At 43.3% G+C, this 18,561-nt stretch overlaps 2 protein-coding genes across 8 annotated transcripts in view; one reads left to right on the top strand and one right to left on the bottom strand.

Moving 5' to 3' along the window:
- The window catches only part of LOC126176793 (mitochondrial enolase superfamily member 1-like), a 115,729-nt gene extending 115,126 nt beyond the window's left edge, over positions 1-603 (top strand). For all 4 annotated transcript variants that reach the window (XM_049923970.1, XM_049923969.1, XM_049923968.1 and 1 more), the window contains exon 11: positions 421-603. In XM_049923970.1, coding sequence (XP_049779927.1) covers positions 421-546 — 126 coding nt within the window. In that variant the 3' untranslated portion in view covers positions 547-603. The remainder of the gene's footprint in view (positions 1-420) is intronic.
- Positions 1-18,561, bottom strand: part of LOC126176794 (adenosine 5'-monophosphoramidase HINT3-like) — a 66,075-nt gene that overhangs the window by 41,838 nt on the left and 5,676 nt on the right. Inside the window, exons 2-5 of one of the 4 annotated variants that reach the window (XR_007535658.1) lie at positions 8,053-8,119; positions 7,507-7,633; positions 7,305-7,423; positions 6,944-7,148 (exon numbers count right to left, since the gene is read on the bottom strand). The exons of 1 other annotated variant lie outside the window; for it this stretch is intronic. The gene's annotated coding sequence lies outside the window, so the exon portion shown is untranslated. Of the gene's footprint in view, positions 1-6,877; positions 7,424-7,506; positions 7,634-8,052; positions 8,120-18,561 lie in introns of those variants that run through there. 2 more of the 4 variants (XR_007535657.1, XR_007535659.1) reach the window with 2 other exon arrangements.

Genomic DNA, 18,561 nt, shown 5'->3' with positions numbered 1-18,561 from the left:
ATATACATCTGATGGTGTATAAGTACAAATACAACTATTGATATTTGTCTCAAATGAGTCACTAGAGAAACCTGATCAAGTTGAATGATGCATGGTTGTAGGGACTTTTGCCCGTCTATCAGAGGCATTCCTCAGGAACTAAAAATGCTCAGGTACACTGTTAGTGGTGCTATTGTAAAACAGAAGAGTCAGGGAAGTATAAAACCTAATTACTGCTGTGGCAAGCAGATTAACTTATGAGAACTGGTCAAAACTCTGAAGTGTACCACATAAAGCAATGGTCAGACATCCTTGGAAGCTACTGAAAAGGACTACAGCTGCACTTTATAAGAAATGAGTTGTTTGTACACTGCTTAATTATAGATACTGTATCAGTTAATTTATATTTTAATTTTAATTATGTGCTGTATCTTTTAACAGGCTCCAGGGTACAGTACAAAGATGAAAGCTAAATCAGCAGAATCTTATGAGTACCCATTTGGACATGAATGGGAGAAGATGTTTAATGAGGGAACATTCCAACGACCTCATGCACCACTCAGTTAAAATACAAATTTGTACTTCAAAAATAAGCTGAAATAAAACTTCCTTTTATTCAATGCATATTACCATTGTTAATATTTCTTAATTTTTCCCCAAATTTAACAAAGAAGGACATCAAGAGTTGCAGATATACCCATAAGCATATTAATTTTTTTTTCACTAACATGTATAGTATTACGGAAAAGAGGAGCTGAAGCTTCTCTGAACCTGAAGGTTAGTTTGAACACCACAGCATCTTATTGAGCACAGTTCTTTTGCAAGTGGTATGTCCTTACCTCTGGCATGTGAACCAAAGTATCCACGCTATTAAAAGAGGACCTACAATTTAAAAAGCATTCTGAACAATGGTATGACTTTGTATTTTTCACTTACACAATGTTTTTTCTAAATAGGAACAAAATGCAGGAAACTATTGCTGAGAGGATAATGGGCTAAAAAGGTTACATAGACATATGGTCGGAAGTGTGTTTAAAGGGGGGTACACTCACTTGACGGTGGAGATAAAAAGGTCTTTGAAAGTGTAGGTTTCAATGATTGCAAACACACACAAGAACACACCAGCCAAACGGGAATGTTCTGTCTGTACTAGTGTTTAGCTGCAGTTTTTATGTTGCATGTCAATGTTTGTTTGCTGCTGTATTTTGAGTAACAAGTACCATAGAGTTAAAAGTGGTGCATCACATGTTAGCAGCTAAAAAGTGTCTTTAACAACAGTGAAGGGGGCCTATTAGTCTTTCCAAACTGAGGCACAAAAGCTCCAATTGATGAATACTGAATTGTGAGGGAGTATCAAGGTCATCATCAAAGGAGCTAGAACCATTTCAAGTAGGATACAAAAAGCTGTGGGAGTGGTTGCAGGTGTCCTGGGAAAATCTGACCATACCTAATGTGTACTTCAGTATCCTGCAGATTTAGCTATAAATGTTCCAACCATAAATTCAGGTAGCAGTATTTATAAATATGGCTCTACATTTCACTTAGTAATTTCATTCCCATCTAAACAGTGACCGAGAATGTTGTTTTCCTTTAGAACATTCATGAAATAGCAAGATATTTGTATGGAGTTATGAATTTCAGCTGAACATCGCATGACTAAAGCTCATAGTGGATGCCACTGCATAGTTTGACTTGGCAGAATTTTTGTTAGCTGCAGAGGCTTGAAATATTGACCAGGGATTTAGAATGTACCAACCATAGGAGCATCAGTTTTGAATGCGGCAAGTTGTCCTCTCTCAAAGGAAAAAACTTCAGAAAATTATGAAGTACTTGTGCCAACCTATGTCCTGGGCAACAAAAGTACTCAAAATGTGGCTCTCCTTGACGGGGCAGAAGCACAAGCAGAAGATAGGCTCATTAACAGAATAGATCCCAGCATAGGCATGGAAACTCAGTGTTCTATTCCATGAACTTTACCAGATGCTGTTTATTTAGTGGTGCTGCAACAAGATGCCCGTCAGTTTATGGCATGACATAACCAAGTCATCACAACCATACTGTTTATTTAGAGCAGAGACTGGATGTTACCTTCTTGACCAGGCTAGTCACTGGGCACTTGAGAGCCAATGAGGCAAAAACCTTGTGAATTTTGGGGTTAGTAAATGTGGTAAAAGCTTATCTACAGGTATGGTTGGACAGGTCAAGTTATTAGCAGATACTGAGGCTCAAATGAGAGTGCTCTTTGCAAACCAGATTGATAGCCATGTTGGAGGGTAGACACAGTATGACCTGGATGGTGCCAAAATTTTCTCTCACTCTACGTCCAAACATGTAGAACAAATGGAAAATGACAGATCAACTACAAAGTACTAACTCAAGTTTAAAACTGGAAAAGTGTGGGTTATGCAATCAACTTGTAAATTATTTGTGATGTATAATCACAGGCAAAGAAGTATGGTCAGTCCACCCTCAACAGGCGATGCTCGTGAATTCCCTGCCCCTAGTTGTGCAAAATAATTACAGTTGCATCGAGGGCTTTTGTACTATGATCTGTGATTCAACCCACATCATGTGAAGATTTCTACACCCCTAATTAACAGTTAAAAAAGGGCATAAGTTTAATGTGGAACCCAATTGTGAAAAAGGGGTGTCAAAGTTAAAAGGAGGTTCTAATGTAGTTGCCAGTATTAGTTTAACAAGAGTTTGTGAAATCATTCAGTTTATCTAGCAGTGCTAGCAATTATGATGGTCGTGTGTATTAACTGAGCCTAGGGTGACCCCATAGGCCAATAGGCTACATTTCATGGAAGTTAAAACAAGCAGAGCTTATTTACAGTACAACCAAAAGGGAGTTTCTGGCACCACAAATTACTTATATAGTATCAAATTTCACTGTTGTTAAGTATCATTCTGAATTGACATGGCAGTTATGTCTTTATTATGTTGTTGTTGTGGTCTTCAGTCCAAAGACTGGTTTGAGGCAACTCTCCATGCTACTCAATCCTGTGAATGTATCTTCATCTCTGAATAACTACTGGAACCTACATCCTTCTGAATCCGCTAACTGTATTGATCTCTTACTCTACCTCTATGATTTTTACTCTCCTCACTTCCGTCCAGTACTAAACTAATTATTCTTTGATGCCTCAGAATGAGTCCTACCAACTGATCCCTTCTTCTAGTCAAGTACTGCCACAAATTCCTCCTCTTCCCAGTTCTGTTCAGTACCTCCTTGTTAGTTACATGCTCTACCCATTTTTATTGATAATCCTGTATTCACCTGACCAGATGTCCTGCTCCCCCAGCCACTGAACGTCACTAACGCACACTATAACTTTAACCTTTCCATTTTCCTTTTTAAATTTTCTAACCTACCTGCACCATTTAAGGGATCTGACATTCCATGCTCCGATCCATAGAATGCCAGTTTTGTTTCTCCTGATAATGATGTCCTCCAGAGCAGTCCCCACCCGGAGATCGAGCTGCATGCCCTCGAGAAAAATTACGGCTGCAGTTTTCCCTTGCTTTCAGCTGTTCGCATTACCAGCACAGCAAAGCCATTTTGGTTGACGTTACAAGGCTAGTTCACTCAATTGTCCGCACTGTTGCCCCTGCGGCTACTGAAAAGGCTGCTGCCCCTCTTCAGGAACCACACATTTGCCTGGCCTCTCAACGGATACCCCTCTGTTGTTGTGGCACGTACGGTATGGCTATCAGTATCGCTGAGGCATGCAGGCCTCCCCACCAGTGACAAGGTCCATGGTTCATTATACTATTTATTACACAAAAAAAGTTGCCTAATATGCTGGCCTTTAAAACAAAATGACTACAATTTCACTGTCAAACATAAATATGGAAAATTATAATTCAACACCAATGGCTTAATTGCAAATTTCACCCTTTCAAAACTAAAGAAAGGCTACTTTCTGAGTGGGTAGTGGGACAGCAAACTACATCACCAGGCTTTCTAATGCTGCCAATAAACTATGTTATAAAACTGAACAACAGAATACAATTTTACTCCTAGTTGTTGTAACAAAGAATATTCTATCAATATAATGGTAGTCTGCAAATTTTGCCATATTGCTGAGAAGGCTATTAATACATGAATCTTCTTCTTCTTCTTTTTCGATGCTACAGCCCATGAAGGGCCCAGGCCTTGTTGACGACCTGTCTCTTCCAATCCTCTCTTGAATTCACCAGTCTTCTCCAGTTCCATACACACTAACTTTCTCAGAGCTGTCTCTATATCACAAACTAGCCATCACAATCCTGGTCTCCCTGCTGAGCAGCTACCATCTGGTTTTGCCATCAGTTCTTTCTTCAGCACTCGCTGTTCTTCCATTCTCTGCAAATTCCCTAACCACTGTAACCTTTGTGCCTTTACATCTACGGTGACTTGGGGATTTTTATAGAGTTCATACAGTTCTGAATTGGTCCTAATTCTCCAAGCACCATTTTCATACACCTCACCATATATCTTGTACAGTACTTTGTGGTCTCTTGTATTCAAGGCTTTTATGACCTGTTGTCATTGGCCACATTTCGACCCCATAAGTAACAACTGATTTTATAATTGTTAGTGAACTGTCATCTTCATGTGTCTTGAAATGTGGAAGGAATACAACATGTTAAAGAAACTGAATTAATACCCGATACATGCAGCTATTCTTACCTTTATCTCTGTTGGTATCATATTACCTACCGTAACCATTCCTCCCAATATTGATTCACTCTGTCGAATCCTCCAAACTGCTTAATACCTCTCCACCTTGTTTTGTTTCAGGTACTGAGCATATGCTTTTTTCTTTAGTTACAGCAAACCCATGTGCAGCTACTTCACATTCTAAAAATTCATACTTTTCCATCAAATATTTTGTTTCTTCCAAGCATGGCTATGTCATCTGCAAATGCCATCTCCTCAGTTGTCCTGTTGAAAACAGTACCATCTGTTTTGCTTGGCCGTTTTCACATGAAAGCCTACAGGACCAAGTTAAATAAACCATCTGTTTTGCTTGGCCGTTTTCACACGAAAGCCTACAGGACCAAGTTAAATAATGTCGGTGACACACAATTCCCTTGCTTAAGTTTTTGAAAGACTGGAGAATTATTGGAATATTTGCCATTAACTTTTACTTTGCAGCTGGTTTTGCTTAGGGTCATTTTCATGAGAATTATTAGCTTTGGTGGTATCCCCAGCTCCCATAGCACCATAGAAAGACAACTAATTACTGTGAACTTTTAAAATAAAATAAACTAATAAATTTGCCTGTGATGTATTAATCAGACAGACAAATAATTACCAGGCTGAACGCACATGCACTCAATGTTAAATAACGTACCCCAACTACTACAGTTTATAATTTAACTAATAAAAGTTTATCATCATTAATATTCACACATTAATTCACAGGTTGGTGAAAACAACTGTGTGATTAAGTGATTTGAAAATAGCTTGAGCCCCCAATATAGTGGTTAGTGAACACACTATATAAAATTAATAAACAAAAATAGTTAGAAAACACAGGCAGCGTTCACAGCTAAAATTTAACAGAGGCTAAACTCCACAGTAACTCATATATAAATAAGTCTAACTGACACAATGTATTAACCTAAGTGTCGATCAGTGGCAGAAAACATTCAAAGTCCCTGAGTAAAAGTCCAGACTCAGTGCACAAACTCATAGTCCAAATCAACTTCACACGCGGGTGGACCAGCATGTATGTCACTAAAGGACTTTGTATTTTCACCAGCCTGATTCACAACTTTTTATAGATAAATGATATCCAAAACCCAACTGCGCCATTAACTGCATGCTGAAATTATCATCAAAACCAATACCTTACACTTAATTTTATGTGCAGTGCTTTGCCCGGTATTTAAACAAATATAAAGTTTTGTTGTGGTGCTAAAAATAAGTGCGTAATCTCTGTGCCACCAATTCTTGTAATAAATATGGATATGGCACCACCTTACTATTGGATATTTCCTCCTCTTTCCACTGAAGTGATCAGAATAATGATAACTATGAAAGTTTATATAAGTTATGGGCAAAACTATGCAAATTTATAAACAATTAATCAAAAATATAATGAAAAGTATAAATCTTACGAACTAAATGTTGGATGTGGTGTGTAACAATGTCTGCCAATGCAGGCCGCCTTGCTGATTTGTATGTTTCTTACAGCTAAATTTTGTTACAAAATGTAACTCAATCAATGCGCATCATTGAACTCTGCAATTAGAGAGCTTGATCTCTTTTGTACCACAAATATTATAAAAGTTACATAAGATTTGCAAAATTTCAGTTACATAAATTATCTCGGTTCTGTATCTTCTCACATATATTATTTACAAATCTTATATGTGTACTGGCAAAATCATGTTGCTCTCCTCTTTATTTGATACATTGTCCTTCACTGTATTTATTACAGTTTGTGCTGTAGCTGTATAAACACAAACAATATAAAATTATTCTTTGTGTGTGTCAGTGGCGAAACTGCCATCATGTCTGTTATTTTGAATCTGACAGGTTGACATGGCTGCTGGCAATTATTGGCAGCTGCCTGGGCCACAGGCCCCTGTGACCCAGAGCGTGGATGAGTTGAGTGCTGCTTGGAACCAAAACATGTTATCCATGCTCAAATATAGTCTGTCGTGTCACAGAGAAAGAGAGAGACAGAGTGTGTGTGCTTTTTCTTCTATGCATGGCATGTACACAGTTCTCAATGGCTCAGATGTTCAGTGTGCTTGCTAAAATAAAATAAAAAAATATTGATGATCATGTACCTGAAAAGATGCGCAAAGTTATGCTATGAGCTATGAAGGAATATCACACTAGCAAGCAAAATGTGCACCTTTTCCATTTATTACAAATATTTATGCAGTCATGAAAAACCTTTAATTGCCATCATTGTGTATGTCACCCACACAACATGAAATCTCAGAATTTGTTCACAGTATATTTCAGAATTTGTTCACGGTATGTTTATTTATTATGATGCTATTGATAATAAACCACGCTTATACATACAATATGGAAGTTTAATGCAGGTAGGCTGCCTATATGTCTCTGGAGTTTTGTTTATGCTATGTTACAAATATAGCATCTTAACAACAAAAAAGTGGAAAAATGGTATGAAGACCTGTTTATGAAGCCAAAATATAAACTGTAAAAAAAGAACAACAAATACATAAACTGTTTAGCATCACTGACAAACTTCATAATATCATGTAGCCATAAAATGGAATAGTGAGGTAAAGGGTAGATACAAATATTTAGAAATGTATAATATGCTGTACATAATATATATACATATGCTTACAATCAAAAACTCAGTCTCATTACTTTGCAAATTGTCCTTCAGAGAGTTTATTCTATTTACTGAAAAGCTGCTTCCCCTATGTTTTCTCTTCATCAAAGATGTGATTTAACATATTCCGGCTGCAAATGAAACAGAAGTCTTACTTTCTCATATGTTATCCAGATTAGTTAATGGAAATCAGAGAACACTTAATTTAACTTACCGAGACAAACCGCCACGAGTTGTTTCGAAACATTAACCACGAGACAAATGACATATCACTTGCAGGAGAAATCACATGCAAATGCAAGTGTCCAATTGAATAGAATGGAGGCCAATGAAATCCAAGTCTGTCAACCAAACATACACACACAATTGTCAGTCATCAATAAATTTATGGAATACCGTTAACAACAATTAAGGTACTGCACTATAAAAGGTTATTATATTTTTTCAATAACTTTACAAATATTTTATGTTGGAACATAAAAATTATCACCAATAAAAATATTTCATTTAAGCAGTCCAAGCTGCAATGAATGATAAGGAGTTGTAATATGGGCAGTTTTTAATACTAGATCTTTTCTGCCTTTCAACTTATGAATTTGAGCTTCCCATGTCCAAAGGGTTATTTCAAAACAAAATTCAATATTTTAGCTAGTGATCTGTTAACCCCCCCCCCCCCCTCTTTTTTCCCAATAAGTATGCTTACATTTTTATAGTACTATTCATTATGCCCATAACAGACTAAACTAATACTTATACAAACCTTAAGTCTGAGAGATCACCACCTCTTTCCTCCAGTACTTCCTTCCCAATTCTTACCATGTCTTCTACTGCAAAAACAAAGGAAAAAAATGCACTTAATACAGTGTTTTTTTTCGGATAACATCTTTTGAGTGTTAAACCTTTGTGGATGATCACTATTTGCTACATTGTAGGAGCTGAAAATAACTTGCACCAAGTCTTTTTTCTTATGACAATTGCTACAAATAATTTTAGGTACTGTACTCCAGAATGGAAAATTCAGAATGGAATAACAATAATGAAATACGATAGATTGCTACTCACCACATACAAGAGGCGTTGAGCGACAGACAGGTACATATAAAGGACAATTAGAAGTAAGCAAAGCTACTGGACAAAGACTCCGTCAAAACCAGACCAAGGTCGCCCCCCCCCCCCCTCACACACACACACACACACACAGTCACCGTCGGCACAGATATCTGACAGTGGCCACCTGAGCTCTTTGAGGATGTCCACATTGAAACTAGTATCAGTGACCATGATGTGGTTGTGGCAACAATGATTACCAAAGTACAAAGGACAACTAAAACACGCAAAGAGATATATATGTTCAGTAAACTAGATAAAAAATCAGTAGTGACATATCTCAGTGAGGAACTTGAAACTTTTAGTACAGGGCAGAAGCATGTAGAGGAACTATGGCTTGTGTTTAAAACCATAGCTGACCATGCACTGGATATATATGTACCCAGTAGAACAGTTCCTAATGGGAGAGAATCTCCATGGTATACAGTCACTGTAAAGAAACTACTGAAGAAACAGAGATTACTGCACAACAGGTGTAAAAAAAAAGTGTATGGCTGTAGAGCGAGATGCTGAATGAAACATATTTGGCTCTCATGAGAGAAATTCATGATGCCTTCAATGACTACCATGCAGAATGTATCATGGAGAAATACAGAGGCAAGCAAGTGTGCCGGGACTTACCCCAGTTCACTGTTAGTAGCACCATGTCACCACAATGCATCTGTGTGCAGCACACATTGTATTGCATCATAATTTAAGAATGGAATTAAAAGTTAAGGTTGCTTTTCCAAACTCTGTTAGCATGTGCTTAAGTATGTGGCGCCGATGAGGTCGACACCAGCATCGGTATGGACTCTGAGCATCATCTTTGGACTCTGAGATTGTCTTCGGGCTGTTCCGCCATGTTTAGTTGTTTGTGAGCCTTGCCTGTGTTTAGGTGAATAAAGGAACTACTGCTAAATGGGGGTTGTTTGGTGTAACTAACCCGAGCATCTCCCCTCACTGGTGACCCCGAGTTGTAAAGTCTTTTGTTTTCACCGTTTTACTGTATCCGCGACCTCCGTGTCGGTTATTTTCACGTGTATTAAATCGACACAGCATTCGAACAAAGACTTCAGCCCAGTGCCTAATGCCGGATTTTGTGATCGACATGCATCGTGTTGCGGGCGATGTACACCTGCCAGGACTGCAACACGATGCCTCTCACTCGACGATTCCACTGATTTGGACGGACGTTTTCGAGCCTGCAACAATAACTGAGGTTAGGAGTGTGCATGACTCCGGCTATCAAATGCCTTTGTTCCCGCCACATGTGCCCTCCCTCATCGGCTGTGCAGATACCTCTTATGGATCTCCGTGCAGTGCGGGACCAATGCCGATTTCTGCAAATGCTTCGTCGGACAACCTACTACCGCCAGGACAACGATTTGCCACGCCGCAATCCGTGCAGTACCATGCGGATACCTGCCACATGGCCGGAACTGCTTCGTCCACAGGTCAACCACCTCAGCATCCGACCAAGTCTGCACCTGCCTCGGTTCAGCATCAGCACATGCCTTCCTACTCCGATACCTCGGCCTGCAACAGGAACAGTAACTTGTTATCTGTGCCTGACCTCCACCTCCGCCCACTGCTACGCCTCAGTGTTTTGTGCCACGACATTTACCTTATCCACACACCGTTTTGAGTGGAGTGACTATGAACAGTGAACATTCACACATTCCATCTCACGTTCGACATCGTTCCCCACACTGTGCTTCTGGACAGCCCGCACCTCCGCAGCCTCCCTGCAACACAGGCGGCCCCGGCTCTGATCATACGTCGAGCTTTCTGCGGACCAACATGCGTTCTCCAACTTTGAACTTTTACTCACTTGTTGCCCCCATGCCAGCTCCAGTCGAGCTTCCGCTACCGTTCTTGGCACATCCCGGTGCCTGATTCGCGTCGGTCTTCCGCGACGCGTCAATCCGAACACACCCGCAGCGTGTTGAGCTTCCGCAACTGCAATCGACACATTATGGAGTCTCACCTGCATCAGCCTAACGCATCGTGACTGATAGCGCTCAACCACAACGTGTCACCTTCACGCTGCCACCCGAACAGCCGCCGTTGCCACATCCCCTGGAGGCACACTCTGCTGGAATACTACGGCAACAACAGCTCGATTCAGGCAGTGCCCCAACAAACTCAACTCAACCTGTTCTTCCGAACATTCTACAACACTTACAGACGCAGCCGCCATTTAATCCTGACAGAGCTACAACCCGGTTCAAAATTGTGGATGAAGTGTTCGACCATTACAAACTTGATGAGTCAACCAGGTTTCTGTGCCTCATCACCCACCTGCACGACCAGGAGGACTTGATTGCTGACCTGGTTGACACCCTGGACTCATCTACCCGGTACACTCTAGCCAAAAAGACAGTTCTACGTCGGGTTGCACGCTCAACTGAGACAGCAATATGGCAATGACAAATCTTCCCAGCACTGGAGACGGCTACGTGCCCTGGTAAGTGCCGATCTATTCTCTGACACAGCTCTCCTCACCATCTGGTTAGATAAACTCCTCACATCCGCTTTGCTCTGGCTCAAAGGTCTCCTGAACTTGTCGAGCAAAGAATGACAATTGCTGACAAGCTACACGGTGCATCACTGCTCTATTTCGCCAGCCACTGCCTACCTGACAAGTCTCAGGTTCAAGCTCATTGCCCTGCGGCTGGACGCGGCCGGGGCTATACTGTGCCGACCGTTCCGCTCGCTCTGGGAAGCAGTAAACACGCAACTGGGATGTCACCGGCTCCACCCACGGCCACGCCCCCTCCTGCAACCGAACCTGCTGCGGCCACCACCACTGGCAATGAACTTTCCGCAGGAAATGCAACCGCACGACCCATACTTTTACTTCCACACACGGTTTGGTGAGGCGGCACGGAACTGCAGACCACCCTGCGCACAATATGACAGGCACTCCCCAGTGCTCCATTCTGTCCGGAAACGACCAGATAATTGCGGACAACTTTACATTAAAGACATTTTGTCGGGACACCTTTTCCTAGTGGACACAGGCGCTGATGTTTCGCTGCCACCTACGTCCTCAGTGTCGTCGAACATCCGCCCTCATCACACTTCACTGCAAGCCATGAATTCAACTAAACTACAATGCTCGGGTTCAACTTCCCATGTCGTCTCACTCTTTGCAAACTGTAAACTCGAGTGGACTTTTTTAGTGTGCGAAATTGATGAACCTATACTAGGCATTGACTTCTTGCGACACCACAAACTTTCACCGGGCCTAGTGCAAAACACCGTGTTTCACCATCTGTCCAAGACTCAGTTCCCCTGTGCTCCATCGAGCAAACCCCCCTGTGACACATCGGTTCAGGTTCATCTCATCCGTACATGCTTGTATCTCGTGACGACATTACAAGCGCACAAGTGCCTTGTTGAGCTTGAACATGTCGCTCGCCTATGCAAGGAAAACTTCGAGCTCTCCCTCCGGCTCCACGAAACACAGCTCCAGCTCTCCGGTGCAGCAAAGGAATTACAGACACTACAGCAAGGACAAAGCAAGGTCAATAAGTGCGCCGAATCTGCTTGCAGTCCCAGCAATCGAGCCTCTGCGTGTTTACCTCCCGTTACCCCTCGCAACTGTGCTATCAAGACTGCCATAACATGTACTGACAGCTCCGCAGGGCCACACCCTCCTAACATGGCAGCACTTGACACTCGGCCGGACACAAGTGCGCATGCACAACGAGCGTCACGTGTTCCCGAACTGACGGCTCCTACCTCGCCCCTCGCGGACAGCACCTCAAACTATGCAACTTCGACTCCTGCGCGCCGCCGTGCGACTGCCACTGACAACACAAACAGTGCACTCGCGCCAAGCGTTTCACCCACGACCGTGCTGCCACAGGCCGCACCCTCTGACAATGGACTCACTAACGCTTGACGAGCTCTACCGAGCTCACCTGACCACGGTACCACTGCTTCGGGCCGGCGGCCATCTTGTCGCGTCGATTCCTGGGACACTTCGCCGCCTCGGCTCCCGTCGGATCTGCCGAGTGGCTCTGAACATCACGACTACGCCTCGCCAGCCCCGCACACCACACATTGTAAACAAACCGCCTCCCGCGCCACTGGCAACATTTCTGTCATCACCAATCGCACGGTTCACAAGCTTCGCCTCACGCCAGGTCCCCCGATCTCCAGTAAACCACATTGTATTTGTTCTGAGCGCCTCTCCGACCTTAAAAATCAGATTTCTAAACTGCTAAGCTCCGGCGTCATTGAACCCTCTGCCAGTAGATGGTCTACGCCCATACATATGACACCCAAGACAGACGGGTGCTGGTGCATGCGCAGAGACTACCGTCGACTAAACGCACGAACAATAATGGACACCTACCCCATACCCAACATTGCCGACTTTACCAGTTCCCTCGCAGGTGCGACCACGTTCTCTGTCATTGATTGCAAACGGGCCTACCACCAGATCCCCATGGCACCTGAAGACCATCGAGAAGACAGCAGTCACCACCCCAATCGGGTTATTTCAGTTTCGATTCATGCCCTTCGGTCTGAAAAACGCAACCCAGACCTGGCAATGCTTCATCAACGAAGTGCTATTCGACCTAAAATTCTGCTTTGCATATCTTGATGACATGGTTGTGTTCAGCTCATCCGTCGAGGACAACATTCAACATGTGCAAACTGCTATGAACACACTCATGGCAGCAGGCATCGAGACCAACCAGGACAAATTGCAGCTACATCAACCCGCTGTCACTTGGTTTTCGGGTCTCTGCCGACTGCATTTCACCGCGCCCTGAGAAAGTACAAACAATACTAAACCTACCCAGACCTTCGTCATTCAAAGAGCTCCGGCGCTTTCTGGGGACGGTTAATTATTACCGCCGACATCTACCTCGGGCTGTGGAGATTCAGGCTCCACTGATGGACGCCTTGGCAGGCACCAACACTTCTGGATCTCGGCCCGTTCCGTGGACCCCTGCTATGACTGACTCTTTCACTGCCCTCAAAAATCTTCTTGCCAAGGCCTGCACCATCGTGCATCCTCATCCCAATGCGCAGCTTTTCATCATCACAGACGCGAGCGGTACTGCCATCGGCGCAGTCCTTAGCCAGACAATCGATGGCCAAACTTCGCCTCTGCAGTTCTTCTCGTGCAAGCTCACCAATGCACAATGGGAATATTCCGTGTTTGACAGGGAGTTGCTCACCGTCTACGAAGCGATCAAACATTTTAAGACTGACATTGAGGGACGCCCTTTCTATGTTTTAACGGACCACAAACCCCTGGCTGTGGCCATTACAAACTCGCCAGCTGACCTGCCTCCTCGCCGCTTCAGGTACGTGGACTTCATATCTCAGTTCACCACCGATGTCAGACACATTACGGGTGCTGACAACATAGTTGCTGATTTCCTTTCACGAGTCGACACCGCCCATTCGCTGTTAGACATCTCTGAACTGCCTAACCTCCAACAAAACCCGATTTCAGACTCTACCTCTTCACTACACTTCATCCGCACCACCTTGCCTGGCATTTCTGGTGAGATGACAGTACGGGCACATTACGCCCCTTCATCCCAACCACACTCCGTCGAGCTGTCTTCAACGCATTGCATAATTTAGTCCACCCCGGTGTACACGCGTCCGCCTGCCTTGTAGCGGAGCACTTTGTGTGGAGAAATGTCAACAAGGACTGCCAGCAATGGGCACACTCCTGCGTCGCGTGCCAACGCTGCAAAGTACACAAGCACACTTCAACCCCCCTTGGCGCCTTTTCGATCCCTCCTGGGCGTTTCCAGCATATTTATATTGACACTGTCGGCCCTCTCTCCCCCTCTAACAGCTTCTGTTATGTTCTCTCGTCTATCGACCGAACAACTCGCTGGGTCGAGGCTGTCCCCCTCCCCAATATTACGGCAGAAACTGTTCTTTGAGCTTTTGTCGAGTCATGGGTATCGCGTTTCAGATGTCCAGCTATCATCATGATTGACCAGGACAGACAATTTGACTCGGACCTGTTCAACGCGATTTGTAACATTTGCGGCATCCGGCGCATCCATACCACAGCATATCACCCGCAAAGTAGCGGGCTAGTCGAGCGGTGGCACCCCACTTTCAAGGCGGCTCTTCGATGCCACGAATCTTTATGGACGGAGGCCCTTCCCCTTGTGCTACTCGGCATTCGTGGGATCTATAAGGAAGACCTCAAAGGCACAATAGCCGAGTTCGTATATCGCCAGAACATCATTTTCCCTGGCGAACTTGCTTACCTTCCTTCGTGGACTGCGTCAGACGCCACTTCAGCATCCTCCATATCCCTCCACCCACCAGCCATTCCCGCCCTAAGGCTCACCTCCCGAAAGCTCTATACAATTGCGAGTATGTCATGCTCTGAGATGACACTGTCCGTGCTCCCCTCCAACCTCCATATACCGGCCCGTACCGAGTTCTCTGGTGCTCAGCCAACACCCGTGACATCCAGATGAAAGATTCAGCTGTCACAGTCTCTCTCAAGCCTGCTTATGTCGAGCCTTCTTCTACCCCACCTTCAGGCCACGACCACGCCACTCACTGTCGTGGCTCACAACTCTCCGACCACTCCCACCACGTCAGACTTACACACTCGATCGGGTGACTTCGAGCTCCAATCATCGAACTCTTCTCCGACCTCGGCCTGTTTTCTGGTCTCACGCACTCCGTCGAGTGACCACATGCTGCCCACGTCAAGCTCACCTACAATCACACCCTCTCCGCCGGGCCCTTCGCCGGTCCCTTCGACCTCTTCACCGTTGCCTGCCTCGCCCTGTCGAGGTTCCTCACGCCCACCTCTTGAACATGCCCTCGCTTGAGGTGTTTGTGCCTGTCCCCCCGGACATAATCCACGACTTAACAATAATGCTGCGCGATTATACACGTTCGCCGTGTGTTTCTCTGCATCCAGTGCTCATGACACAACCTCCACCATTCCCTGCCACATGGTGAAATGTGTTCCCCTCCCGCCCAACGTCGACCAGGACATGCTTTGTGTGTTCGTCATGCCCACTGGAGACATCGTCGTCGTCGCTCCGTTCCACCCGCAAACTGCCGGCCTACCTGTCGCCACACGACCAGTACGATGCCCAGCTCGCTTCAACGACTTCCAGGTCCGGTGGCCAATCCTTCCTTCACATCTACCCACACAGCTCCCCGACGACGTTGTCGAGCTGACCGTGGTCCGGCTCCCGCGGACCACCCCTGCCGACGCCTTAGTCACCCCTCCCCCTCCCAGCCTCTCAAGAGTACTCTGTACTGCGGGTGGGGCGAGGGGGGGTTTCCGGGGGTGGGTGGGGTGGGGGGGTGACAGTGGGGGCTATGTGGCACCGATGAGGTTGACACCAGCATCGATATGGACTGAGCATCGTCTTTGGACTCTGAGATTGTCTTTGGGCTGTTCTGCGATGTTTAGTTCTTTGTGAGCCTTGCCTGTGTTTAGGTGAGTAAAGGAACTACTGCTGAATGGGGGTTGTTTGGTGTAACTAACCCGAGCATCTCCCCTCAAGTATATTAATTTGTAAACTGTCAAATCTCAAAATGATCAGGTCAATATTTTTCCCTAAATACATCGTTTTAAGAAAAAAATAAATGGCACTAAATAATAAATCTAGAAACCAAAAAATTTGTCGTAATGTGCAGATGTATGTCAAAATTAATTGGTACAAGTCTCAACATGATTAAAGAAATATTTTGGTCAGAATCCGCATTTTTAAGAAAAATTGAAGGTGCTAAATATTAGACTTAGAAATGTGAAAATTTTTATGAATCTTCAGTTCAATATAAAAATATTAACTATGTAACCCCATTGAGTTATCTCTAATAGTTTTCGAGTAATTTGCAGAAAATTAAATTTGGAACTAAAACATCCTTATTTGTAATAGATTAAGTATTTGTTATATTAATGCTAGAAAGTTTTGGTTACAGCGAGTGATGAAACCTATTAAATAAGAGAGCTATAACAAGTTTCAAGGCCTGGATGCAAGGAATAACAAATACAAGGTCTCTAAAAGTTGTAGTTCAGAGGTTAGGTTCTACTGTCAGTTCCATTCTGAAAATTCTAGTCGGCGAAGTTTAAACGTAGGTGAGCTAAAACTTTTTCAACCAACTTAACTCTATGCATACAAAAATTAAGAAGATTCTAAATTAATACACGACAGTGTTATAAAATATTCTGTATCTGAGAAAGTGGCTGTTTAGAGGCCGCTACCATGGACATAGGGCAGATGACAGCAGGTGTTCCCTTGGCCGTTTGAAGTGCCACATATACAAATACAACCTGAGAGGTAAGACTACGCTTCACATCGCACCTAGCCACTGTATGATCCGTGTCAGTCAAATGCTGGAGTGCGCACTGCCTCGGATGACGTCAGAGACATCCTGTTACTAAACGCATATTTCCAGTAATAATAGAAAGTGAACTCGTGAGGACTGTACACCATCCTGGATCACTTAGATTTCGCAGAAGTAACTGTTCGTGTGCTGCCCATAATGTTAACAAAGCTGCGTGGCAAGTGATGACAATTATTTTCCACTTTTGTGGCGATCAGTTATTTTCATTATCAGAAGTAAGGGCGAAAGACAATAGGAACTTACTGTGGAGGTCACCTCTGAACTGGTCATAGTGCTGTGTAGGACAGAGAGATTTATTGTCAGTATTACAATGTTGAGCATGTGAAACTTTACCAAATATGTATATCTATCAATTAGAACTCAAAATCTTGATTTATAATTATAGTTCTGGTTCCACTGAGCAAATAGAGAATAGAAACATTTCTTTCAGTGCGCTGGACAAGCATGTGGACTTGCAGATTGGGAACTATGTTCTCCATCATTTTCTAGCTAACAGCAGAAATGGTTTCCAGGCTCTTGTAAAAGGCGGCAAACAATATTCCAATATTTACAGCAATTCAACAATATTCCAATATTTCAAATATTTTCTTCTATTACTTATGATCATCATCATCATCATCATCATCATCACCACCATTTAATACATCATTACTTATGATATGACTATATAATATAATCATTATTATAATTAATAACCTGCTACTCCACACAGTCCCCAGTGAAGGAGATGGAAACTGAAACTGAGGGTAACAAAGCGAAAGCTGAAATGCTTAACTCCATTTTCAAATGTTCCTTTACAAAGGACAACATAGTTTAATCCTTATACCACTGAATAAGATGGCTGAAATAAGTGTCAGCAGAGTTAAGAAACAGTTGAAATGGTTAAAACTGAACAAAGCTCCAGGTCCTGATGGAATTCCTATCAGATCCTATATTGAATTTACAGCTGAGTTAGCCCCTCTTCTAAGTATAATCTATTGCAGATCACTCAAACAAAAAACCTTGTCCAGCTCATGGAAAAAACCTCAGGTCATACCCGTGTAGAAGAAGGGTACTAGAAGTGACCCACAAAACTATCATCCAATGTCCCTGACAACAATTTCTTGTAGAATGTTAGAAGCCAATCATAATGAGATATATTGAACCAATTGACCTCCTCAATGCCAACCAGCATGAATTCTGTAAACCTCGATCATGTGAAACCCAACTTGCACTTTTCTCACATGAGATACTGAAAGCTTTGGATGAAGTTAGTCAGATTTCTCGATTTCCGACAAGAGCATTTGACTCAGTACCAAACCTACACTTATTGTCAAAAGGACGACCATGTGTGGTATCAAGTGAAATTTGTGACTGGACTGAGCACTTTTTGGTACAGAGGACGCAGCATGTTATCTCAGATGTAGAGTCATCATCAGATGTAGGAGTAACTTCACATATGTACCAGGGAAGTGTGTTGGGACCCTTGTTATTCATTAATGTCCATGCAGACAATATTAATAGTACCCTCAGCCTTTTTGCAGACGATGCAGTTATCTATAACAAAGTACTATCTGAAAGAAGCTGCATAAATATTCAGTCAAATCCCGACAAGGTTTCAAAGTGGTGCAAAGATTGGAAACTTGCTTTACATGTTCAGAAATGTAAAATTGTACACCTCACAAAACAAAAAAATACACAGTATCCTATAATATCAATGATGGAATCAGCCAAATCATAAAAATACCTGGGTACAGCACTTCGTAGGGATATGAAACAGAATGATCACAGAGGCTCTGTCACGGGTAAAGCAGGTGGTAGTCTC

This window comes from Schistocerca cancellata, chromosome 3, assembly GCF_023864275.1.
Source record: "Schistocerca cancellata isolate TAMUIC-IGC-003103 chromosome 3, iqSchCanc2.1, whole genome shotgun sequence".
NCBI lineage: Eukaryota > Metazoa > Arthropoda > Insecta > Orthoptera > Acrididae > Schistocerca > Schistocerca cancellata.
This window is presented reverse-complemented; position numbering and strand designations above follow the sequence as displayed.